Source organism: Miniopterus natalensis, chromosome 17 (genome assembly GCF_054644295.1).
Source record: "Miniopterus natalensis isolate mMinNat1 chromosome 17, mMinNat1.hap1, whole genome shotgun sequence".
Taxonomy (NCBI): domain Eukaryota; kingdom Metazoa; phylum Chordata; class Mammalia; order Chiroptera; family Miniopteridae; genus Miniopterus; species Miniopterus natalensis.
The window spans coordinates 25,392,343-25,414,172 of NC_142097.1; the positions used below are offsets into that span (position 1 = coordinate 25,392,343).

Genomic DNA, 21,830 nt, shown 5'->3' on the forward strand with positions numbered 1-21,830 from the left:
GGAGATCCAGTTAATTCTGGAATTCAGGGAGAGGTCCAGGTTGGAAATAAAATTTTGGGAGTCATCAGTGTATACTTAGTAGGTGGTGAAGGAAGTAGTTGATTCCAGTGTGTGCTAGATTCAGCTCATACCATCCAGTGCGAACCAATGGTTAAATTTTCAGGAATTTTAAAAGCCAGTTGACTTCTCTTTGGTAGCTTAAAATCGGCTGGTGGGAGTATTTGCACCTTGGGAAATCAGGTCCGCCAGAACCGTTTGTTAGCCATGTACCAATATAACACTGCTTCTGACTGATTCTCATTTTCTCCAAAAAGGAAGAGCCAAACTCTTCAGATAAGAGAGTGGGGAGGGGAGACAAGGTGCGAAAGGTTTGAGACAGGGGAAGTATGTGAAGTAGTCACTTTGGAGGGTGGGAAAGTGAACGTAGTCAGCCAGTGATAAAGGAGTGCTACACGGAGAGGCTGGAGTGACACGAACTTGTAAGCCTTCCTCCAACAACATTCAGCAGCTTTGGGTGCAGGTTTGGTGGAATCAGATTGTTGAGCTTAATTAGGATTGTGTCTTGGCCTGCAAGTACAACCCAAGGCTTAAAGTGAAACATACACCGCACCAGCTATTATGAGGAATACAAAAAAAAAAAATGCAACATGATCCTACCCTCAAAAAACGTGCAGTCTAGTTGGTGAAACAATATATATACACACCCAGGGGAGAAAAATAAGTGACAGTCAAAGCAAATACAGAGAGTAGCAGAACTGCGGGGACAGAGAGTTGACAATGAGAAAAATGAAGTACAGACTTTCTTTAAAATTGGTAGTGAGAAAGAAGAAATGCACAGGCAATCACGGTTAAGGGAAGGATTTTTTTTTTAATTTAGGGGAAGCCTGTTGATATTTGAAGGAGCCAAGGAAGAGGAGGAAGTGACTGAAGATGCTGAGAGAATGGAAACAATAGAGGCGCCTCTGGTACAGGAGCAGAGAGGGTCTTGGGAAAGACAAGGGAAGCACTTCCTCTCGCGTGCAGAGTCCTGGGCTGAAACTCAGGTTGCAGGCAGCATAGAAATTAATCTTTAAGAATTCCCAGGTGCCAGAGGCAGAAAAGGCTGTAGTTAATACAGGAGAGGACTCCCATCGCACACACCCACAGCACCTTCAAGCACGGGACAAAGTGGACTTTGCTCTCTTCTCCCAGCCCTTGGGTCCTTATTGCCTCTGTAATCTTTTTAGTTCTTTAGTATCACTCCGGGAAACCTGAAGCAGTTGGTCATAAATACTGACCTACTGTTAATCAGCTGAGACAGGTCTGGTCAGTCAACATTACAATTAAGCTGTAATCTCACCCTTCCCAGCAGAGGGGGTATAGCTCAGGGGTAGAGCATTTGACTGCAGATCAAGAGGTCCCCGGTTCAAATCCGGGTGCCCCCTGGTGGTCTCACTTTTAAGTCTTACCAACAACCAAGATGGTGAGGAAATAAAGGTAATGCTAACCAGCCCATTCTGTGACCTGTGGTACTTGCAAACAAAAGGAGCACTGTACAATGTGATTACCCACAACCCCTCAGATGTCCTTTAGGTCTGTAGTTCTTATAAGTGGAGCTTTCAAGGGACAATTGATTAAATGTAGAAACATGAAAACCCAGCTGTCTTAAGCTAGATATTAAATGGACTTTCATTAAATTGTTTTGGAAAATGTTTTTCAGGCTTATTATCTTAAATGAACTAACAATTAAACATTCACAATTTTAATTTCTAATCTGGTGAATGTCAATAGATATAACCTATATAAAACAAAACTTTTGGGGGTCCTTGATAATTTAAGAATGCAAGGCAACCTTCAGGTGAAAATATTTGAGAACCACCGTTCTAAGTAAAGAGGTGGCTCAGGGCAGAGAATGTTGGGGTTGTGAGATGGCACAGGAAAAAGATAACATTTGAATGGAGTTTTGAAGAATAAATAGTGAGGAAAGCAAGAAAGAGTCCATCGATCCTAAGCAGTTTGGTATTGTTCAAGTATGAAGTGTATGAGGCAAGATGACAAGAGACGAGGCCAGGGAGAAGGTAAGTCATTTCAGGAAAGTCTCTAGTGCTGTGCTAAGGATCTTGGGCTTTATAAGCACTAGAAGGCCAGCTCAGGGTTTTAAGCAGTGGGAGATTGTGGTCAAACAATTTCGAGACTGTTGCAATAGCTTCTAAAAGGCAGACCTTTGGATAGAAAAACTTAGGAAGTAGAGTCAAGTCAGCAGACCTTGCTGATTAGGCCTGTGAACCTGGGAGAAGAGGAGAATGACTTGTGTCCCTGTTTTCTGGTTGAGACACTGGTGGTAGCACCAACCAAGAAAACTAATACGGGCAGAAAAGCATGTTTTCTGAGAAAATTATGATTTCTGTTTTGGACAGGTTGGGTTTGAAGCGCCTGGAGGGTGAAGTGTCCCAATCATCAGTTCATATGCAGATGCTCCTCCACTTACAATGGGGTTACCTCCTGATAAACCCATCATAAGTTGAAAATATTGTAAGTAAAAAATGCATTTAATACTACAGTTGCAGAGTATGGTTGTTCCCCCTCATGATCACATGGCTTACTGGAAGCTGTGGCTTGCTACCATTGCCCAGCATCCCTGGAGCATCATACTGCATATCGATAGCCCAGCAAAATATCAAAATTCAAAATTCAAAGTATGTTTTCCACTGAATGCGTATCACTTTTGTACCATTGTAAAGTCAAAAAATCTTAAGTTGGACCATTTTAAATCTGGGACAATCTGTACTGGCTCCAGCTAAACAGAAATGTCTGGGCTGGAGATACAGACTGGAGAGCGATCAGCATATAGGCAGGAATTGAAGTTATTGGGTGGGTGTTATCGCCCAGAGAAAAACAATGAGGGAAGAGGAAGAGCAGGATAGCATAGTGACTTAGAACCTATGCTTTGGAATTCACCAGCTCGGGTGGCATTCCAGCTCTGCCTTTCATGGTCTGTGTGATCCTGTACTCATGGCTTGACCTACTGCTCAGTTTTCTCATCTGTAAAATGAGAATAATAATACTTACATCACAGGGTTGTTGGGAGAACCCAAGAAGGCATATTCCTATAAAATGCTAAACTCAGTGACTGGCACTTATTAACACTTCATAAATAGTAACTTCTATTACGATTAGCATAATGGAAACCATGAGTGAAGTGTTAAGAAGATGGGAATAGTCTGAGTGTAAAATAAAGACGAAGGAGTGTCCTTGGGTTTTTCTTGGTTCTGTTTTTTGTCCTTGGGTTTTGAAAACAAGTAGATCACGGTGACCTTTTAGTACAATTTCAGTATATATAATTTCTAATATATCTTCAGTCATGTAGTGAGGCTATAAACTAGATTACACGTCTTTAAGGAATGTATGAATGCAGGAAGAGGAAATAGAGACTGATCCTTTCCCAGACCTTTGGTTTTCACAGACCACTGAAATGGGTGAAAAGTTTTTATAGGATTGAAAGGAACATTTTTAACACCAATAAAGATTAAAGAAGATAATCCCAGGAAATTAGGCAGTCCTTTAAGTTGAACGAATGTAGCTTTATAAGAAATACTACATTTCCAAATATTTCTAATGCTGTAGATTAATGAAAACTTCTTCATGCAAGGATGCTGATACATGGGAACATTAAGGTAGACTTCATTTGTTCGGCAATCATTCAACATGTATTTATTGAGTCAGGCCCTATGCTAAATGCTAGGGATATACTGTTGAACAAAAAAGATATGGACCCAGCCCTGATGGAGCTTATAGGCTAATTATAACCAGTTGAGGGTGGTCATTCAACAAATAATCATCAAATATATATTTTTAACTTGTAATGAATAGTATGAAGGAAAAATACAGTGTGTTAAGAGAGTTTATGGGATCTGACCTAGTATGGGGGTCAGGGAAGATTTCTCTAAAAAAAGACATTTAAGCCAAGATCTGAGAAATCAGTAGACGTGAAATACATGACAAGGGTAGACAGCGTACATATTCCAAGCATATGTGAGTCCTATGGGTATTTAGGAGCATGGATGGTATCTAGGGCTAAAAAGCCAACCCTGCAGAGCAAGAAACAGCATGGTGCAAGATGAGGTTGACAAGGTAGGACAATGCCAGATTAGGGTCTCATAGGCCATGATATGGATTTTAATTTTTATTCTAAGAGCAATAGACACCATTGGAGGATTTTCAGGGGAGTGACATCAGAATATTTATATTTCTGAAAAATTATTCCTGGTCATGGAGTGAGTGGATGTAGGGGGCAGAAATAGAAGCCAGGACATAGGTTAGGAGGCTTCAGAAGTAGTTTAGGCAAGAGGTGGAAGAGGTGGCTTAGACCAGAGTGGTGGTAGAGAAGATGGAGATAAGTGGATAGACATTGAGAGACATTTAGAAGGCAAATTGAAAAGAACTTGGACAGGAGTCCCAGGTGAACCCCTGGATGGATGGTGGTTCTATTTATCAAGAGAGACAAATCTAGTAAGGAAATCATTTGTTCAGAAATTCATAGGATTTGGTTGAGAAGTGGAGACAGAAAAATTAGTAGCTAGAAAAGCTGGAAGGATCAAGTGAAGGCATTTTAAGAGTGGTAGAGAGATTTTTAAATTTATAGATATATAGACTTCTTTGTGTTGAAGTGCCCCAGAGCTTGGTCCATGGTCTTCTTTATTTACTCTTCTTTGTAATCTCATCCTTTACCATGGCTTTAAGTACACCTATATGCTGACAACCCCCACATTTATGTCTCCTTCTCTCCAGAATTTCAGGCTACTATGTCCAACTTGCTGTTTGAATCTCCTTTTGTTGTCTAAACATCTAATTCAACATGTCCAAAATTGAACTCCTGCTCTCACCCCACAAACCCCTCCCATAACTTTCCCCATCTAGGTTAATGGCAATGTTCTCTTCCACTTGCTCAGACCTAAAGCCTTGGATACATTTTGGCTCCTCTTTCTTTCACACCCCACAAACACATCCAGAATCTGACCACATCACATTACCTCTACTACTACCACTGGAGTCCAAACCACCATCATTTCTCTCCTGGGTTACTGCCAGAGCTTCCGAACAGATCTCTATACTTGTATCTTTGTGTCCCCTCCCACCACAGTCCAGTCTCAACTAGAGTGATCCTTCTGACATATTCGTCAGATAGTGTTTAGAACGGGGAAATGGTTTCTCATTTCAGTCCATAAATGCCAAAGTCCATAATGGTATGCAAACCCCTACTTCTTAGCTTCTGACCTTGCGTCCTACTATTTTTCCATTTACTTACTCCACCCAGACACACCTGGCTTCCTAGCTGTTCCTATTGTTCAGGAACACTCTTGCCTTCCACCTTTTTATTAGCTGGTGATCCTATCAAGACTGCTCCTTCCCGGACACTGGTAATACTAACTCACCTTAAGTTTTTGCTCTAAATGTAAACTTCTTGCCCAGCCAAGGTGGCTCAGCAGTTGAGCATGGACCTGTGATCCAGGTAATCCCAGTTTGACTCCCCGTGAGCGCACATGCCCCGGTTGTGGGCTCAGTCCCCAGTAGGGGGCGTGCAGGAGGCAGCTGATCAATGACTCATCACTGATCTCTCTCTCCCTTTCCCTTCTTCTCTCTGAAATCAAGTCATATTTTAAAAGATAATAAAAATAAAATAAAAAATGTCAACTTCTTCCATGAAGCCCACACTGACCAGTCTATTTTAAAATTGCAATCTGCCCCTCCTCCCACTTCCTGATGCCTCTTACCTTGTTCTGCTTTTATTTTTTTCATAATACTTAACACCATTTAACATACTGCATATTGCAATTCATTGTATCCGTCGTACAGTGTCTAATCTCCACCTCCACCGCCACCTAGCAGTGAGCTCCATAAGGGCAAGAATGTTGATCCGTTTTGTCCCCCTATGTAGTCTAATGTACGCCCAGGACAGTGTCTGGCATAAAGTGGGCACTCAATTAATATTTAAGTGAGTGCAGTATTGACAAAGAAAGAAACCAGAAGAATGGGGGAGGTTGAAGCTGTGAAAGGCGTAATTAATTAAGCAAGATACCTACAATGCAGATGGATATGGGACCAGGCTTTTATATATAATTACCCGTCGCGCTAGAATGGCATTTCTCAATTATATCACATCCTAATGAAACCATTTAGTATTTTTCCCTAGCCCTCCCACGCCCTGTGTTCTTTGGGGTCCCCTACACAGCGCAGATGTTTTAATCCTTTCTGAACGGAGTATCCATAATGGGGTACAAAACCCTACGTGATATGATTCCACTACATCTTAGCTTCTGACCTTGAGACCTACTAAATTTCCCTTCACTCACTAAGTGCTTAAAAGGTTTGGGGTAAATTAACAAGCCAATGCTTCCGTGTTCGCAACTTCTTTCGAACTCGTAAAGCGGAGACTCTAGGTTTCATTCATTTCTGCAGCCCTCCGCCCACTTCCAGGATTTATTACGTAAGAAGCACTGCGCCCTGCGGGAAGAGGCGGGTTGCGCGAGCCCCGGGTCACGTGACGACAAGGGGCGGGCCTGAAAGTTCATATCCCAGCATCCTTTGTACCCACTTCCTTTCTACCTCTTTCCGGCTTCCAAGATGTCGAAGCGAGGTGAGGTTTTGGCTCTGGGGGATCCTTCGCCATCTGCTGCGTGGTGGCTGCTGGCCTCGCCGGGAGCAGCGGCCATGGGCAGCTGGGGCGCTTTGCTCCCGTCCGAGCTAGAGAGGGTGAGGAGGGGCTCCGCGGAGAGTATTGGCTGGGCCCCCGAAAGTGGCGGGGGCGGGAGGCCTGCAGAGTTGAGCTGGCAGGATTCGGACATGATTCCACACCGAACACCGCGTGATCGCTCCGCGCCTAGCGCTGCGGTAATGGGGTTCAAGTTGGACTGACAGGCCCGAGAGTGCGCGACTTGCGCGGCCTCCCGTCTTGCAGGAGGAGCTCCGTGGTGCAAAAGTTGGAGAGAGGATTGAGTCCTGCAGGCCCCTTATTCTCAACATAAAGGTAGTTATATATTGGCTGTTTGCCAGGAGAACTGGTTGGCACATGGGGATGGGAGTTAAGTGGAGTGCTAGAGAGAGCAAATCTGTAGGTAACCGTTTCGAAAGTATATGCGAATGAATTTACGGACTGAGAATGTGAAGGGAACTCCGAAGCATGACCGGACAGTGACATCTGTTTCCCTTCCTACCCACAGGACGTGGTGGGTCCTCAGGGGCGAAATTCCGGATTTCCCTGGGTCTTCCTGTAGGAGCCGTGATCAACTGTGCTGACAACACAGGTGAGACCTTGGGCTGCACCCTGCCAAACTACCCCTTTTAAAAGCACTCATTGGGCCTTTTGCTAATGACCCACTGAGCCGTCAAGAAAGGGCAAAGTAAAAACACTGCTTTTGGGTGAAGCAGCAGCATGTTGTGTTGTTTTGCTTCAATCGGTGGTGTGACAAGGTGTTCCAGCTTGGGGGAGATGAATGTGAGTGGAGGGAGAGGCTTGGGAAATGTTACACCCGCAGAGCTGCCTCATAATAGGTCCTCAAAAAAAAAAAAAAAAATCATTTCTGCTTAAATTCTTTCATAGGAGCCAAAAATCTGTATATCATCTCTGTGAAGGGGATCAAGGGACGACTGAACAGACTTCCTGCTGCTGGTGTGGGTGACATGGTGATGGCCACAGTCAAAAAAGGCAAACCAGAGCTCAGAAAGAAGGGTGAGTAGAGTAACCAAACCTTCCTGCCTCTTAGTGGACAGTTGAAGACTCCTCCCTTTATTGAAAAATGGGGTAATTTTTTATCATCCTCAAGGCCTCTTAAAGCTTGATTTCCTTTGAGAAGCAGCGTGAGCTAAATATTCTAAGCTCTTCGTCGGCTTCCGGTGTTAAGCTGGGCGCCCCTCCTCCAGCAAGTTCAGCTAAATTACCACCTCACATACCTACAGCCATGGAAGCAAAAGCCCTGTGTGTGTGACATTTAGGGTTGTCTTATACTTAAGATCTAGTTCATTGCTGGTTCCCTTGTTACAGGTGAACATGTGGTACTTTAGTAAATACATTTTTTTGATAGGTGATTTAGAGCTCAGCCAGGTGAGATCACAGCTTTAAGACCTGATGTCATCTCAGGCAGGTTCCTTTTCTGGAACTACTGATTTGAAAGGGAATGATGATACTTTCTCAAGTGTTTAGGTTCAGGTGATATGCTAAGCATGTACCCCACTGGCCTTTGCCCAGCACTTTGTAAGTACAAATAACACGGTATCTCTCATTCTTTAGGATAAGTTGTTTTTTTAGATGAGATTAACTCACCTTTGTGATGTCAAGAGTTTGACATGGTTGCTTCTAAATCTCTTCTGATAGAAACAGGCAGCTGCTTGGTGCTTTTAATCGTGGGCTACTCCCCAGAGGTTTTCCTGCTAAGTATATGAATTAAAGGGGAAGGAGGGCCTCAAAGCACTAAAGACTTGTGAGGTCCTGTCTGGCTTGTGTGCCTGCCTTGTCTGTCTCTGTCTTGGGATGCCTTGCTTTTCCTGAGAAGTCCTAGCCATCTCTTACAAATGTGACAGGTTTTAGCCACAAGTCGAAGTTACTCCTTGTAGGCCTGCTATATACCCCACCCCACTCTGGTTTTTAGCTTTTTCAGAAATCTTACTTTGTTCACCTTTAATGTCCTTTTGAGGGCTTGGTAGGCAAGGAGTAAGTAGCACTGTGGTTAAGCATTGATTAATCAGTGTAGATTGGGATGGTGTGCAACTGGACTGGTTTTCCTTTTAGAACACTTGCTGGGTCTGATCTGTGGCCTAGGGAGCTGTCAGGGAAGGGCAGAGCAGTTAGCCATCACTGTGGGTGAGACGGCAGCAGGATGTGCTGTGAGTCTCAATCAGTTGTGGGACAGACAGAGAACACTTCATGGTTCTAAAAATAGTTGTGAGTTGCTAACTGTTAGTTAATGTCTTCTTTCGTCCTTATTTATGGTAAACAAATACTTCTCACCTTAGACTTAAAGTGTACCACAAATGTGGAAGGGTTTTTTTCTATTGATTTCAGAGAGGGAGAGGGAGATTAAAAACATCGGTGAGAAATCATTGATCAACTGCCTCCTGCATGCCCCCTCCTGGGGATTGAGTCCACAACCCTGATCTGGTTCATGAGTTGATATTCAGCCACTGAACCACGCTGGCTGGGCTCAGTGTGTATTCTTGTTAAAAACTTGATCAGAGGCTGTCTCCGTACATAGATAGAACTCAGCTCAAGGATAGCCAGGCTCCCTGACCTTATTTTAAAAATCCTGTATTTCCAGTGTCTGATCCTGAATGTGGAAATGGTAACTGTTACCCCTGTTTTACTAGAGGAAAACTTAAACTCCAGAAGATTAACTTGTTCAAGGTCTCCAAGCTGGTATCAGTCAGGACTTAAATCAAAGGTGTGTCTGACTCAAGTTCTTTCTTTTTTTAAAATATATTTTTATTGATTTCATAGGAGAGGAGAGGGACAGAGAGATAGAAACATCCATGATGAGAAGGTCATGGATCGGCCGCCTCCTGCACGCCCCCGACTGGGGATCAAGCCCTGATCGCCTGGATCCTGGGTGGAGGCTCAACCACTGAGCCACGCCCGGCTGGGCAGACTCAAGTTCTTTCAAGTGCAGTAGACTCCATTTTGAGGGCCTAAAAAAGTTCACTTTAGTGTAGGTAGGTATGACCCTGGAAAACAGTTCCTCAAAAGGTTAAACATAATTACACAGGAAAAGTTGAATTTCAATTACCCAACACTTAGACTTCCAAGAGATGATAAGTGATAATTAATATTTTGTTGTATATCCTTTCCTGGCTTCTTTCAAAAAAATAAGCTTGCAAACTTTCCTATGTAAGTGGGACCATTACCTTCGCTTTAACCCGTTCTACTTGCTTTACAGATGATGTTCTATGTTACAGATACCCATAATCATTTTTAAATTGTTCTGTTCTGTGTATGTGCCATGTGATATTTGGGTTAATTCCAAATTTTTTTACTCTACTAAGAAGAATTGAGGAGGTCCTTGTATGCCCTGTTTTCGCAGTTTGGCCATGTAGTAGATACATATTGTGGCTTTAAAGAGCATGAAGATGGGGGTGGGTGGCAAACCTTTGTTGTGTTTAAATAACTGGCCTCATCCACAAATAACCTTGAGACAGTTACAAGGAATGCCAATGTGAATCCAGTATGCAAAAACAGATTCTGATAAAATAGCAGAAATGCGTGACACTTTTGCTGACAAAGAAGAAAAAAGCCAAAACTGGGACAGCATTGACCACAAATGAAAAGCCTGGTCAGGGAACACCAAATTCAGCTAATACCCAAGGAAATGCAACATCAAATCCTCAGGTCCCTGATTACCCTCCAAACTATATTTTATTCCTTAATAATTTAGCAGAAGGGACTAACGAGATAATGTTATCCATGCTGTTTAACTGGTTTTCTGGTTTCAAGAAAGGATGTTTGGTCCCTGAGAGGCATGATGTTGTATTTGTTGAATTTGGAAATGACAGACTGGTGCTTCCGGGGATATTTTACAAGGATTTAATTAAGATCACCTATGAAGATCACCTATGCTAAGAAATAACATTTGGGATAGTTGTCTTTAAAGGATTTGGTGTAATGTTTATAGTGTTGGTTTTGATACCATTTGGTCAGGCCATTTTAGTAGTTGAGGTGGTGGGTTAGTGATAGTGAAATTTTTGTACAGGTTTTTAAAAATAGCCTAGCCTTTCTTTAGCCTTAGTGAACTATGAAATATGAAGGCCTCAATTTTGTACAGTAAACTTATTTGTATTCTTATTTTTAAAAAGGCACTGCAATAAGGTAGTTTGGTCAAGATCCTGGGCATGTTCATGGAATGTATATGTACGCATACGTATGCACACTAGCAGGTTTTCTTTGGGTGTATAGATGAGTTTATAAAACCTAAGGTATGGATCATTTAATTCCAACACGTTCTTGGAATCAGTAGTTTTTAGATCAAGGTATGTACTTTCTTAGAGGTTAACAGCTTGGCCTCTCTACATACTCGGTCTGGAGTGTGTGTTGGGGGGGCGTTGTTCTCTGTTTTGTGGTGTTAAGATCTTGATAGTATCCACCTATTGGGTGAAATGGGGGAAAAGTATAGGAAGTATTAAGCAAGTTTCCTGCATACATCTGTCCAAATGGGAAATACTGGGGAACAGATAATGTATAAACTGCTTTCTTTTGGTGGCCCTGGGACCCGGCCTGATGGGTTAATGACTGCTGTCCTTTTTTCCTTCTTAGTACATCCAGCGGTGGTAATTCGACAACGAAAGTCATACCGGAGAAAAGATGGCGTGTTTCTCTATTTTGAAGACAATGCGGGGGTCATAGTAAACAATAAAGGCGAGATGAAAGGTAAGAAAGACATTGCTCCTTAGATCTTTGAGTTTGGGTGATTTAGTTCTTGGGTTTAGTAGTACAAGCAAAGGAGAGACCCTCAGAGCTTATCTGACACCTCGTTCTTTTATGCAGGTTCTGCCATCACGGGACCAGTTGCAAAGGAGTGTGCAGATTTGTGGCCCAGGATTGCATCCAATGCTGGCAGCATTGCATGATAACTCCAGTGTATTTGTAAAGAAAGAAAACCCATTAAAGAAAGAAAACCCATTAAAAGTTATTTCCTCCCAATGCTTGGCTTCCTGTTTATTTCTACATGTCGCTCTTCTTGACACCACCTAACACATTCCTCCTTTGTAAAGCGGAAACTGCTCTGCAAACTTTCTTTGGGCATAAACAGTCCTTGCACTTTGAGTGTACAGAACTTTTGGAACTTTCCCATTTCTGCTATGAAAATGAGATATTTGGAGCCTGTAAGTAAATGGCAGGTACTGCTTGATGACAGGATACCCCAGGTAACTGCTCTGCAGTTAGAAAGGTGTTCAAGATAAGGTAGAGTGTCTGCTCAGATCCTAGACACACGGGTCTGAGGAGTGATATCAGTAGGAAATAGGTACACACTTGTGTAGATGCACACTTTTGCATGTACAGGTTTTCTTTGGGGAAATTTGCACATAAATGGGTATATTTGTGAAACCTAACACAGTAAATACCATGTTAATATGCTCTTGTGGAAGATGACTACGGTAATAGTAACTAGAGGTTTTTTGCCATAATGTCTTGACAGGTTGGCTATATATCTGCCAAACACTAGTTTGAGAATAAAAGGAGATGATACTATGTCAGCACAATAGGCATAAATCCTGGAAAGTTCTGCCTGGAGGTACTGACTATTTGTAGCATTTCTTTCCAAACCATGATTTAAGTGACATGCAGGGCCTGGGAAAAGAGCATTTAACTGGTTTGAGATCAGAGGTCTAGCCTAAAGATGTTGGAATGTTTTTTATACTAAGTTTGTGTTCATTTAAGTCAGACAGGAGGTAGGACTAGATAAAATCAGTACTTTTTAAAGCCCAGATTTCTAAGGTGCAGCCAAGACTAAGAACCAGTGCTCTATTTAGACTGAGTCTTGGTTTTAGGAATATTAAATCTGAAGTCTCTAAAACACTTGGCTTCTCTGCTACTGCATTCTCCAGCTTGGTTAATTTCAAATCTTGTGACAAGGACCTGGGAAGGTCCTCGATTGAAAATCCTTTCATTTCCCTTGTGTGAAATTTTATATGCATATATATATGAATATGTATATGTGTGTGAAATCATTTTTCTGCATCAAATGTGAGGGCTGGGCCTGTCATTCCCACTTGTCTCTGTGGGTACATGTTTTTTCCAGGTTCTTTGAAAGTTTAATAGAATGGACCTAAACTATAGACTTATTTCCTGTAATTTCAGATTTGACATAGATGCTCTCCTGTCATAGTGTAGGAAGATTATATTGAGTATTGACGGGAAAAATGACAGGCGCAGCCCTCACACCTATTTGATGCAGAAAGATGAATGATTTTGCGCACACATACGAAAATTGGGTGGGGAGGGGGGAAGTGCTTTAAGTGAACTTAACTGGAAGTCAAGAGACCCAAATTCTGGTCCTGGACCTGCCACTCTGGATTTAGAGAATATTCCAACATTCCTGAGCTTCAGCTTACAGTTCTGTAAAATGAGAGTTGGAAGTAGGTGCTATCTGAACGCATCCGTTCTGGGCACAGGATTTTCAGAACTGAGTTGGTAACGTATATGATAAAGGGGGAACCAAGAGCCTTGCTCTTAAACGAAAACGGGAAGCTGGGTCTGACGAGACCCGCATTCAGTAATCCTCTCTCCTCCCCTTCAATCTCATTCCTCTTGCATGGCCCCTGGTCATCCCTCACCTCTGGGCCATGCAAGCAACTACCCCCCCGCCCCCCAGCTCGAAGAGCGGTCCGTTGGATGGGCACAATAGGGTTTGTGTCGCAGGGGGCCTGACACCACGTAACAATGCGCGGGGCAGCCCCTTCATAGGGCCCACCACTCCCACCAGAGAAGCCCTTGGAGGCTCCCATGGTTGGGATGGTGCACTTGCGCCAGTGTCCTCTGCGGCTGGAGAAGGGCTTCATCTTGGATGGGGTGGCCGTGAGCACCATGGCCGGCACCTACGAGCATTTGAGGCCCAGGCTCTGGTCTGCGATTCCGCCTTACAATGCGCAGCAGGACTACCACGCCCGCCGGTACTTCAAGAGTCATGTGGTTCCGCCCGTTTTGCAGAAAACCGATCAGGTATAGGAGCGCCCCAAAGCACTGTGCAGAGATTGTCCCCGGTGGGAGGTCGGCTTCCCAAATCCTGGCGTGTCTCGCTAGAGTTCCCCCACCACCAGGGTGGCTTCCCCACTCCCACCCCCTGTTTTCTTAATGAACGCGCGGAACTGTTTGAGGTGGGTGATAGGTGTTGAGCGTGAGCTCACTGGCCTCACAGAATAACCTTCCACCCCTAAACGTGAGAATGATCTCATTTGGGGTTTCTCCAAGCCTAGGGAACTGGGCTCAAAGCCCTCCTCTCCCAAACTGGTTTTATTGGCCTTTATGACGTCACAGATCCACCTATTGTGGGATGACCTCACACTGCAAATTCTCTAAAAGCACGAAAATTCACGTGACCTCAGTTAACCAGACAGAACTGTCTAGACTTACCAAGGCCACGCCCTCTGGCCGGTGACGTCATAGTTGCAGTGGGGCTCACTGGCAGGGACCTGTGAGCTGAAACCGGCCAAACCACTGCAGACCTCCCTTCTACCCAGTCCTTTCCCTCGCGGGTGTTGCCTCTCCCCTCCCCAGCGGACTACTTCCCTGGGATCAAAGATTCTGAGGCTTTTTGCTAATGGTTCCATTTTTATCTACCACTTTCGCCTCCAATATTCGTGTCATATTCACAGCGGTATGAATACGACTTAATGGGAGTTATTCTGTGAACAAATCTAGGGTTTTTTTTGGTGATCCCAAGTGTTTGTGTGTGCATGTGCTTGTTCAGTACATGTATATATGGACACACATCTGTGTGTGCTATGCTTGAGTGTGTACTTGCTGTTTTACTCGTAACTTTTACGACAGAAGGAGCCAGAGTCCGGGGGGGTAAAAAGAGAAAACGAATATTTTTTTATTTTTTCCATTGCTTTTCAGAGAGAGTGGAGGGGGGAGAGAGAGAGGAAGAGAGAAAGAAACATCCATGTGAGCCCTGCTGGTGTGGCTCAGTGGTTGAGCATCGACCTGTGATCCAGGAGATCAAGGTTCCATTCCTGGTCAGGGCACATGCCTGGGCTGCGGGCTCGATCCCCTCCCGTAGGGGGCGTGCGGGAGGCAGCTGATCAATGGCTCTCATCATTGATGTTTCTCTCTCCCTCTCCTTTTCTCTGAAATCAATAAAGATATTTTTTTAAAAATCAAAGTGAGAGAGACACATCCCACAGGCACCCTGACTGGGGACTAAGTCTGCAACTGAGGTACCTGCCCTTTCCCGGAATTGAATCCAGGACCCTTCAGTCCACTGGCCGACGCTCTAACCACTGACCAAACAGGCCAGGGTAAAAGACAAACATTTTAAAGCTTGAAAAGAATATGGTGTAAGCACTTTTGAAACTTTCTATGTTCGAGTTTGTAAGTATTGTCACAACCACTTGTGACAATTATTTTCATTTAAATGATAATGTTTATTGAACCTTTACTATGCCAAGCCCTTCATTTGAACTATCTCAGTGGCAGAGCTGCAATTGGAACCTGTCTGGCAGCAGACACTGAGCCCCTAAGTGCCAAGCACACAGCCTCTCCCTGAGAGGCAATATAGATCACGCATGTATTTAATCTGCCTGGCCTGTTACCCCTGGCTGTGACCTCTAACCCCTCCCAACAAGCCTCAGGGGAGTTTGCACTGCATCTCTCAGCATGGTGACAGTCTTCTTTATTCTCTCCTTTACTCTCAGGATCATGGAGGTACAGGAAGGGACGGCTGGATAGTGGATTATTTCCACATCTTCGGGCAAGAACAGAGATACCTCAACAGGAGAAACTGGGCAGGGGCAGGCAAGTGCCACTTTGCTCTCAGCCTCCCCATGGTCCCACCTGGGAAGAGTGGTGTGCATCCCACAGTTCAGAGAGAGAAACTGGACCGTAGAGAGACCTGGTTGGGGGGAGGAGGGCCAGGGACTGCATCCTCCAGCTTTTCTTATAATAACTTAAGCAGATGGTGTCACTGTGATCCCTATATTTAGTTATTGAGCACCTACTATATGTCAGGTGCTTTTTACCCTCACACTACCCCCATGTTACAACCCTGGGAAACAGATTTAGGGAGTTAAAGTGATTTGCTAAGAAGGGCTGAGCTGGGATTGGAATTCCACTTTTTCTAACTCTAAAGCCTGTATTCATCTCATTGCTCCTGAGCAGGCTGTGTCCAGCTCATTTTACAGGCACAGTTAAGCAGCAACAGGAAAGGGAGAGTTGAGAGATGTTTTTCTGACAGGGTAAACACTCCTCCCACCCCAATTCCACCACCGGTTGGCCACACTCTAGTAACATGATCCTTTGTACCATTTGGCCAAACTGAGCTCATCCATTTTCTCCAGATGGGTCAGAGGCAAGGATGAAATTTTCTCAGTTCTCTTGGGAGCAAGGCAAGTTCAGCCAAGCCCAGTTTCTGACCCTCCTGTACCATTCACACTCCTGCACACTATTCCTGATACGAGGTTGGGTTTTTAGGAAGCCACCTGTCTCTTTGACTTCACCAAGTCTTGGCTTTTCAGTAAAGTGGCTCAGGACATTTGAGGATTGAAGGTTCAGCTAGACACGGGGAGCACGGCGACTGTAGCTGGGTTGGTATCCTAATACCAGCCCCGTGGAAATGGAGAAAGCAAGAGGGGGCTGAATGCACGCTCAGGCCTCTCTCTCCACCCCCAAGGGCATTCCCTCCAGCAGGTGACCGGGCATGACCACTACAATGCCGACGTGAAAATGAACAGGGGGTTCAATGGTCAGTTTGGCTATCGCAGGAACACCCCAGCCCTCCGCCAGCGCCCATCTGTCTTTGGAGAGGTCACCCGATTCCCTCTCTTCTAACAGCAGCTCTTCCTTTCACACTCCTCGACATGAATTTCTATGACAGATGTCTAGATGAACTCCCCATGTTCTTTTATATAAAAATTATTTTTATCTGTCCCTTTAAGTGTGCTGTTTATTCCCTGAGTTGGGGTGGGGTGGAGGCTAGTTTCTCTACTCTCAGCTTCTCTCCCCAATGGAGGGGAGGTGAGAGGAGAAAGTGTATCTCAGGCCTGTGCCCTTATACTCCATGCCAACCAGTACCAGGCTTGAGGGGCCTCAGTTCTCCCATCAGTGTGACAAGGGGGAACCACACTACCTAGCCCTCAACAAAGCTCTTCCCCAAGCATCAGCAGGGCCAGGTGAAAAGCTGGCTACTGTTTCCATCAAGAACGGAGCAAGCAATGTGGCCACAGGGATTGGCCATTCATTGTCTAAAAAGGATTTCCCGATTTTCCTGAGTCATCCCATCCAAAAGAACTGACATCTCTCTTCTCCTTTCCTCTTTCAATTCATCAAGAGGGAGGGCATGAACAAGGTAATATCTGGGGTGCTTTTTCAACCCAAGGATTCCGACACAGTAATACTGTGCTTGTGGATACTTTCTCTACAAATGCTATGTCAGTTTCCCTTTCAGCTAGCTTCAAGGTCATTTTTTTCAAGTGCCCCAACCCAATTCATTGATGGCCAGTAGAAAAGCCAAAGCAGATGATGAATACAAAAGAAGGTGGGGCTTTAGAACACAAAGCTTGCCAGGACTCTAGTGTGGGTGGAACCTGATTACATTGAGTCACCACAAGTGGACAAGAAGGACAAACAAAGCAGGCCTAGGGGGTATAGCTCAGCGGTAGAGCATTTGACTGCAGATCAAGAGGTCCCCGGTTCAAGTCCGGGTGCCCCCTTCCCATTACTTTTTCACTTCCATTATAAGTCCCGTAAACACTCTAACTCCAAGCCACAAAGTTACTAAAGGAGACAAGGAACTCTCAGCTCCCATCCTGAAATACTACTGGTTCCTCCCACATCCCAAATAACCAGTTAGGAGGGACTCATGGAACATCTGTCAGGATTCAATTAAGACAGGGTGTCACCCCAATAAACTCAATAAAAAACATACAAAGAAACAAACAAACAAAAAACCATAGTCCCCTGGGAAATTCTAAATCTAAGATTAAGTCAGAGCTGTGAACACAAATTTAGCAATCTGATGTATGATCGTAAAGACAGAGGCATTCATACAACATGTATTTTTGAGAGCTTAGTACATGCAAGGCTGTAGTGAATTAAAAGATGCAAGAGCGTCCCTGTCCTCAGGGAACTTTCAGTCTAGTGAAAGTTGACACATTCACACACAACTGTCAGAGGAAGGGCATTTGTTTGTGCCTCAAGAAAAATATCTTTCGAAAATACCCACTTTTTCTAGACATAATTCCAAACTGGAGCTTTTCTACTATTTGAAGGGATATTTCTGCCTGATCTGAAGAGTAGCATTAACCTGTTGCTTGTGTCGCTGCATAATCCCCTCTCTACAGGGTTCGGGGCACTTTCTTCTTAATTCTTAGAGTGGAACATATCCACTCTGGCTGCTTTACGCAGAAAAGGAGTCTCCTGGAGGGATGGTGGGGACTCCCAGAGTTGATGAAAAGCTGGAGAACCTCTCAGATAACAGGTAACTACAAGGGGCTGCCAAGCAGGGAAATTCAGCTCAGGTCTCGACCCTGGGAATGTCTACTGTCGGTGCCACCAACCCTGGGCTCTCGTCACTACAGCGTGGATATTGTTCCAGCTGCACTTGTATCTTCAGGACAGTTCCTCGGATTAAAAAAAATGCCAAGTGGAATAATTTGATTGAGCTGTGGTCTGACGCGTGTGCTGATTTATGCGAGGCGGGGGGAGGGAGTGTTGCCTCACCAAGTTTGACAACATGAGGTACTCCCCCAGGACTGGAGGAGTGTGTGAGTGCAAAAATGAATATATCACCACAACACTTCTTTCCTCCTTGAAGAAACCATTGTAAGGAGAGAGTGTGATTTATCGGTTTCCAGTTCTAGCAGTCAAGGATGTGCATTCTTATACCCCTTTATTTCTCATTTGCTAAAATTAGATCAAAATTTTGTGTTAAATCAATTATGTTTACATTATCATGATCATATAAATACTATTTACTATTGAGTCAATCTATATGTACACTGATAGTATTTCCTTCCTTGAAATTTTTTTTTCTTGAAGATAATTACCTCATTTTTATTTGCATATTTTTCTTTGTGCCTGTTGACAATTATTTTCAAATTCTTCAACAGCCTCACAGTACAAGTACTCACCTGGTCCAAACCTATGAAATTAATTTTTTCAAAGCAGTCATCTGACACCTTCCTTCCTCTGCTCCTAGGTGTTTAGGCTGGTGACCCAGCTGGTGCCTTGGGAATTCCTGTTCCCTCTCTTCTGTGTTGGATTCTCTGTTTCCTGGACATTGTCCTCTTTTTTCTTGGTTTATATGGTGGAAAATAACTCCCAGGAGCTTCCTGAGGAAGAATATAGGGGAGGTAAAATGTTTGAGTTCTTGCATGTCTGAAAATATCTTTATTTTCCCTGAATGCTTGAGAAGTGGTTTGTCTTGGAAAAGAATTCTTGAAAAAAAATTTTTCAGAGGTTTGCAAATCTTCATTGTCTTCTGGAGTCTCTTGATAAGCTTGATGTCATTCTTATTCCCATATGTGACCTGTTTCTCTCTGTAAAACTTCAGAATTTCTCTTCTTGATGTTCTGAAGTTTTCAATGATATACTTGGTGATCCCTTCCCATTTAGAGATTTTTGTTCTAACAAGTGTTATTAATTTCTTCTCCATCATTTGGGGCCTATCTCTTGAGTTGGAATTCCTCAGCAGTGACCACTTGGATGTGCTTGCTCTGTTTACAGTGGCCAGGACTCTTCTTGCATTCTTGCAACCATTCATTCACTCATTTGTTCATAGTAGCCACAATACAAAATGCCTACTATGTGCTAGGCATACACTGGATGTGCCATATAAGATGGCAGTTGTTAGCTGAACAGTAGACATAATTCTATCAATACACGCATTTGGTCAAATGAAAACCGTCTTCAGTTTCCTGCCCTTTTTGTGGTGTCTTTGTTGTGACAGACACATGCCATGACAATATTTGAAGCTGCTGTTAACACACCTAGCCACTCCACCTTTTTACCTTTGTAATTAAAAGGCCACCCTTTTAATTATGTATTGCCACACTTAAAACAATTTGGACGTATTGCAGCACTAAAACATTTCATCACACAGAAGTCCCAATCTCAAGTCCAGTGATTCCCTATGGAGTCAGTGAATTGTTTTTGTCTCCTAATAGTGTCTAGGAACTCTGATGGCTTTGGATCCAATTCTACCTGGCACTGCTGAGGAAGGTTTTAAGGAAGGTCAGTGGAAACCCTTGCAAGTTATCTAATACAAATTAACCATTGAAGTGTGGAAGAGGGACTTGCTCTTCTAATTTCCCTTCCGTTTGCTCTCACAGGGCCCCAACTACAATATTCAAAAGGTAAGAACAGGCCACAAATAAACCTGGTGAGGGTTAGAACTCTGAGGAGTATTTCACCACAAGGTAGCCAGTCCCTGTTTCAATTCAGTGTTTTTCCCCAGAAATTTCCCTAAGAAACTACTTAAACTCAATTGATACCAGTTTTAGAGGTTTGTTTCTAGTTAGACGATGTACAAAATTGATATCTGAAATGCTTTCATGCCTCTTCCTTTGCCACTTAATAAGAATTGCTTAAATAAATGGAGTCCATGCCACACTCCAGCGCTATACTGCAGCTTCACATTTTGTTCCTCAGTTTGCCCCAAGTGTGGAATGGGTACTGCAGGTATATGCAGCTTGACAGCAGCTAGTAAACAGGTCACACAAAAAACACTGAACCACAGAGTGAAAAAATAATTCTTTTTCAATCCTTTTTTATTCCTGAATAACATAAGGGAAAAGTTTTATTTGGTATCAGCTCTCTAACACTTCTGAATCTTTTTTTTTTTTTTTAAGCAAAGAGAGCAGACATATCTAGCTAGTGTTTAATAATATTCTATTTGATTTTCCATTCTACTTATGGCAAGTAATACTGATTTTCTTCTAAGTAAAGCTTTATTGATATAATTCACATAAGATGGGGGAGAGGTCCAGAATGATGTTTAGATGGAGACATGGTGGTAATAGGGGAGAAGAGCTGGACTGGGGGAGTAGGGATAGGGGAGATAATGAGTTCAGTTTTAGTATCTTCCAGACATTCCACTGAAAATGTCTAACAGCCAGGCTTGAAACCCTGGAGCTTGAGAGACATGAGGAGATAATGAATTTGGGATTCATTAGCACATAGATGGTAATTGAAATCCCTGTGAGTTGATGAGATCTTCCAGGTAGAGCACTGCACATGAAAAGACCTGAGACAGAACCTAAGATGCAGGATGATGAAGAAAACATGTTTCCCCAGAAGAAGGACAAAGGAAAATCTGGAGACTGGTGGGGAAAGTCAAGTGAAAAGTGTTTCCACAGGAGGGAGTGGCCCTCAACACCAAAGGCTCAGGGTGATCAAGATGAGGATGAATGTGCCATTTGATTTACTCGTTACATTTAGGAAGAGAAACATTGATTTGTTGTCCCACTTATTTATGTATTTATTGGTTCGTACTTGTATGTGCCTTGACAGGGATCAAACCCGCAACCTTGGTGCATCCAGATGCGATGCTCTAACCAACTGAGCTACCAGGTCAGGGCTCATTTGACTTAAATACGGGGGGATTACTGAAGATCAAGGGAGGAACAGGGTGGAGGGGTGAGGTTAAGCAGATGAAGTGGGGGCATCTTGTCTCCCGAGTGGAAACAACTTGTTTCAAGTTTGGTTACGACGGAGAGGAGAGTGCAACAGCAGCTGGGGGAAAGGTGGGCCTTTTTACTTTTTAAAAGGATCAGTTGAACGTATCTAAAATGCTGATGACAAAGCCAACACTAAGGGAGATACAGGAGGAAGAAATCTAGTAATCCCAGAAGTGAGGGGTGGGGTCGAGTGGCAGAACCTCCAGCCTTGGGAGGGTCGCCTCTTTCATCGCAAACTAAGGAAATGGGGAAGCTGGCAGATTCCAAAGATTTGGTGCAAGGCAGCCGACGGAATTTCGGTTCGATTGTTTCTATTAATCTCCGTAAAGTAGGTCTGATTTGAGTCGGCGCTGCGTCGAGGTTTGAGGAGAGTGAGGATTTGAAAACCGGGGTGGCGGGGGAGGCCGGGGCCGGGCCCAGGAGGCGGAAGCTGGTCCACGCTGGGGCCTCCCGGGTAGACGCGGAGCCGAGGCGGAGGG

General features: G+C 43.8%; 2 protein-coding genes, 3 non-coding genes and 1 pseudogene across 5 annotated transcripts; all 6 read left to right on the forward strand.

Annotated features, from left to right (window-relative positions):
- The first annotated feature begins 1,352 nt into the window (after nucleotides 1-1,352).
- TRNAC-GCA (transfer RNA cysteine (anticodon GCA)) lies at nucleotides 1,353-1,424 on the forward strand. The gene has a single exon. It is a non-coding gene; the product is annotated as a tRNA-Cys (tRNA).
- Nucleotides 1,425-6,566: 5,142 nt separating this feature from the next.
- On the forward strand, nucleotides 6,567-11,659 carry RPL23 (ribosomal protein L23). Its single transcript, XM_016202294.2, has 5 exons — nucleotides 6,567-6,613; nucleotides 7,197-7,280; nucleotides 7,577-7,705; nucleotides 11,273-11,386; nucleotides 11,504-11,659. Exons 1-5 carry the CDS (start codon nucleotides 6,601-6,603, stop codon nucleotides 11,584-11,586), a joined length of 423 nt encoding a protein of 140 aa, XP_016057780.1. The 5' UTR covers nucleotides 6,567-6,600; the 3' UTR covers nucleotides 11,587-11,659.
- Nucleotides 7,312-7,447, forward strand: LOC148091269 (small nucleolar RNA SNORA21). The gene has a single exon (XR_015715937.1). It is a non-coding gene; the product is annotated as a small nucleolar RNA SNORA21 (small nucleolar RNA).
- Nucleotides 9,685-11,264, forward strand: LOC107528940 (U2 small nuclear ribonucleoprotein B''-like; annotated as a pseudogene).
- A 1,812-nt stretch (nucleotides 11,660-13,471) lies between the features above and the next one.
- On the forward strand, nucleotides 13,472-16,504 carry SPMAP1 (sperm microtubule associated protein 1). The gene is made up of 3 exons (XM_016202230.1): nucleotides 13,472-13,678; nucleotides 15,373-15,472; nucleotides 16,347-16,504. Exons 1-3 carry the CDS (start codon nucleotides 13,472-13,474, stop codon nucleotides 16,502-16,504), a joined length of 465 nt encoding a protein of 154 aa, XP_016057716.1.
- An 809-nt stretch (nucleotides 16,505-17,313) lies between these two features.
- TRNAC-GCA (transfer RNA cysteine (anticodon GCA)) lies at nucleotides 17,314-17,385 on the forward strand. The gene has a single exon. It is a non-coding gene; the product is annotated as a tRNA-Cys (tRNA).
- The last annotated feature ends 4,445 nt before the right edge of the window (nucleotides 17,386-21,830 follow it).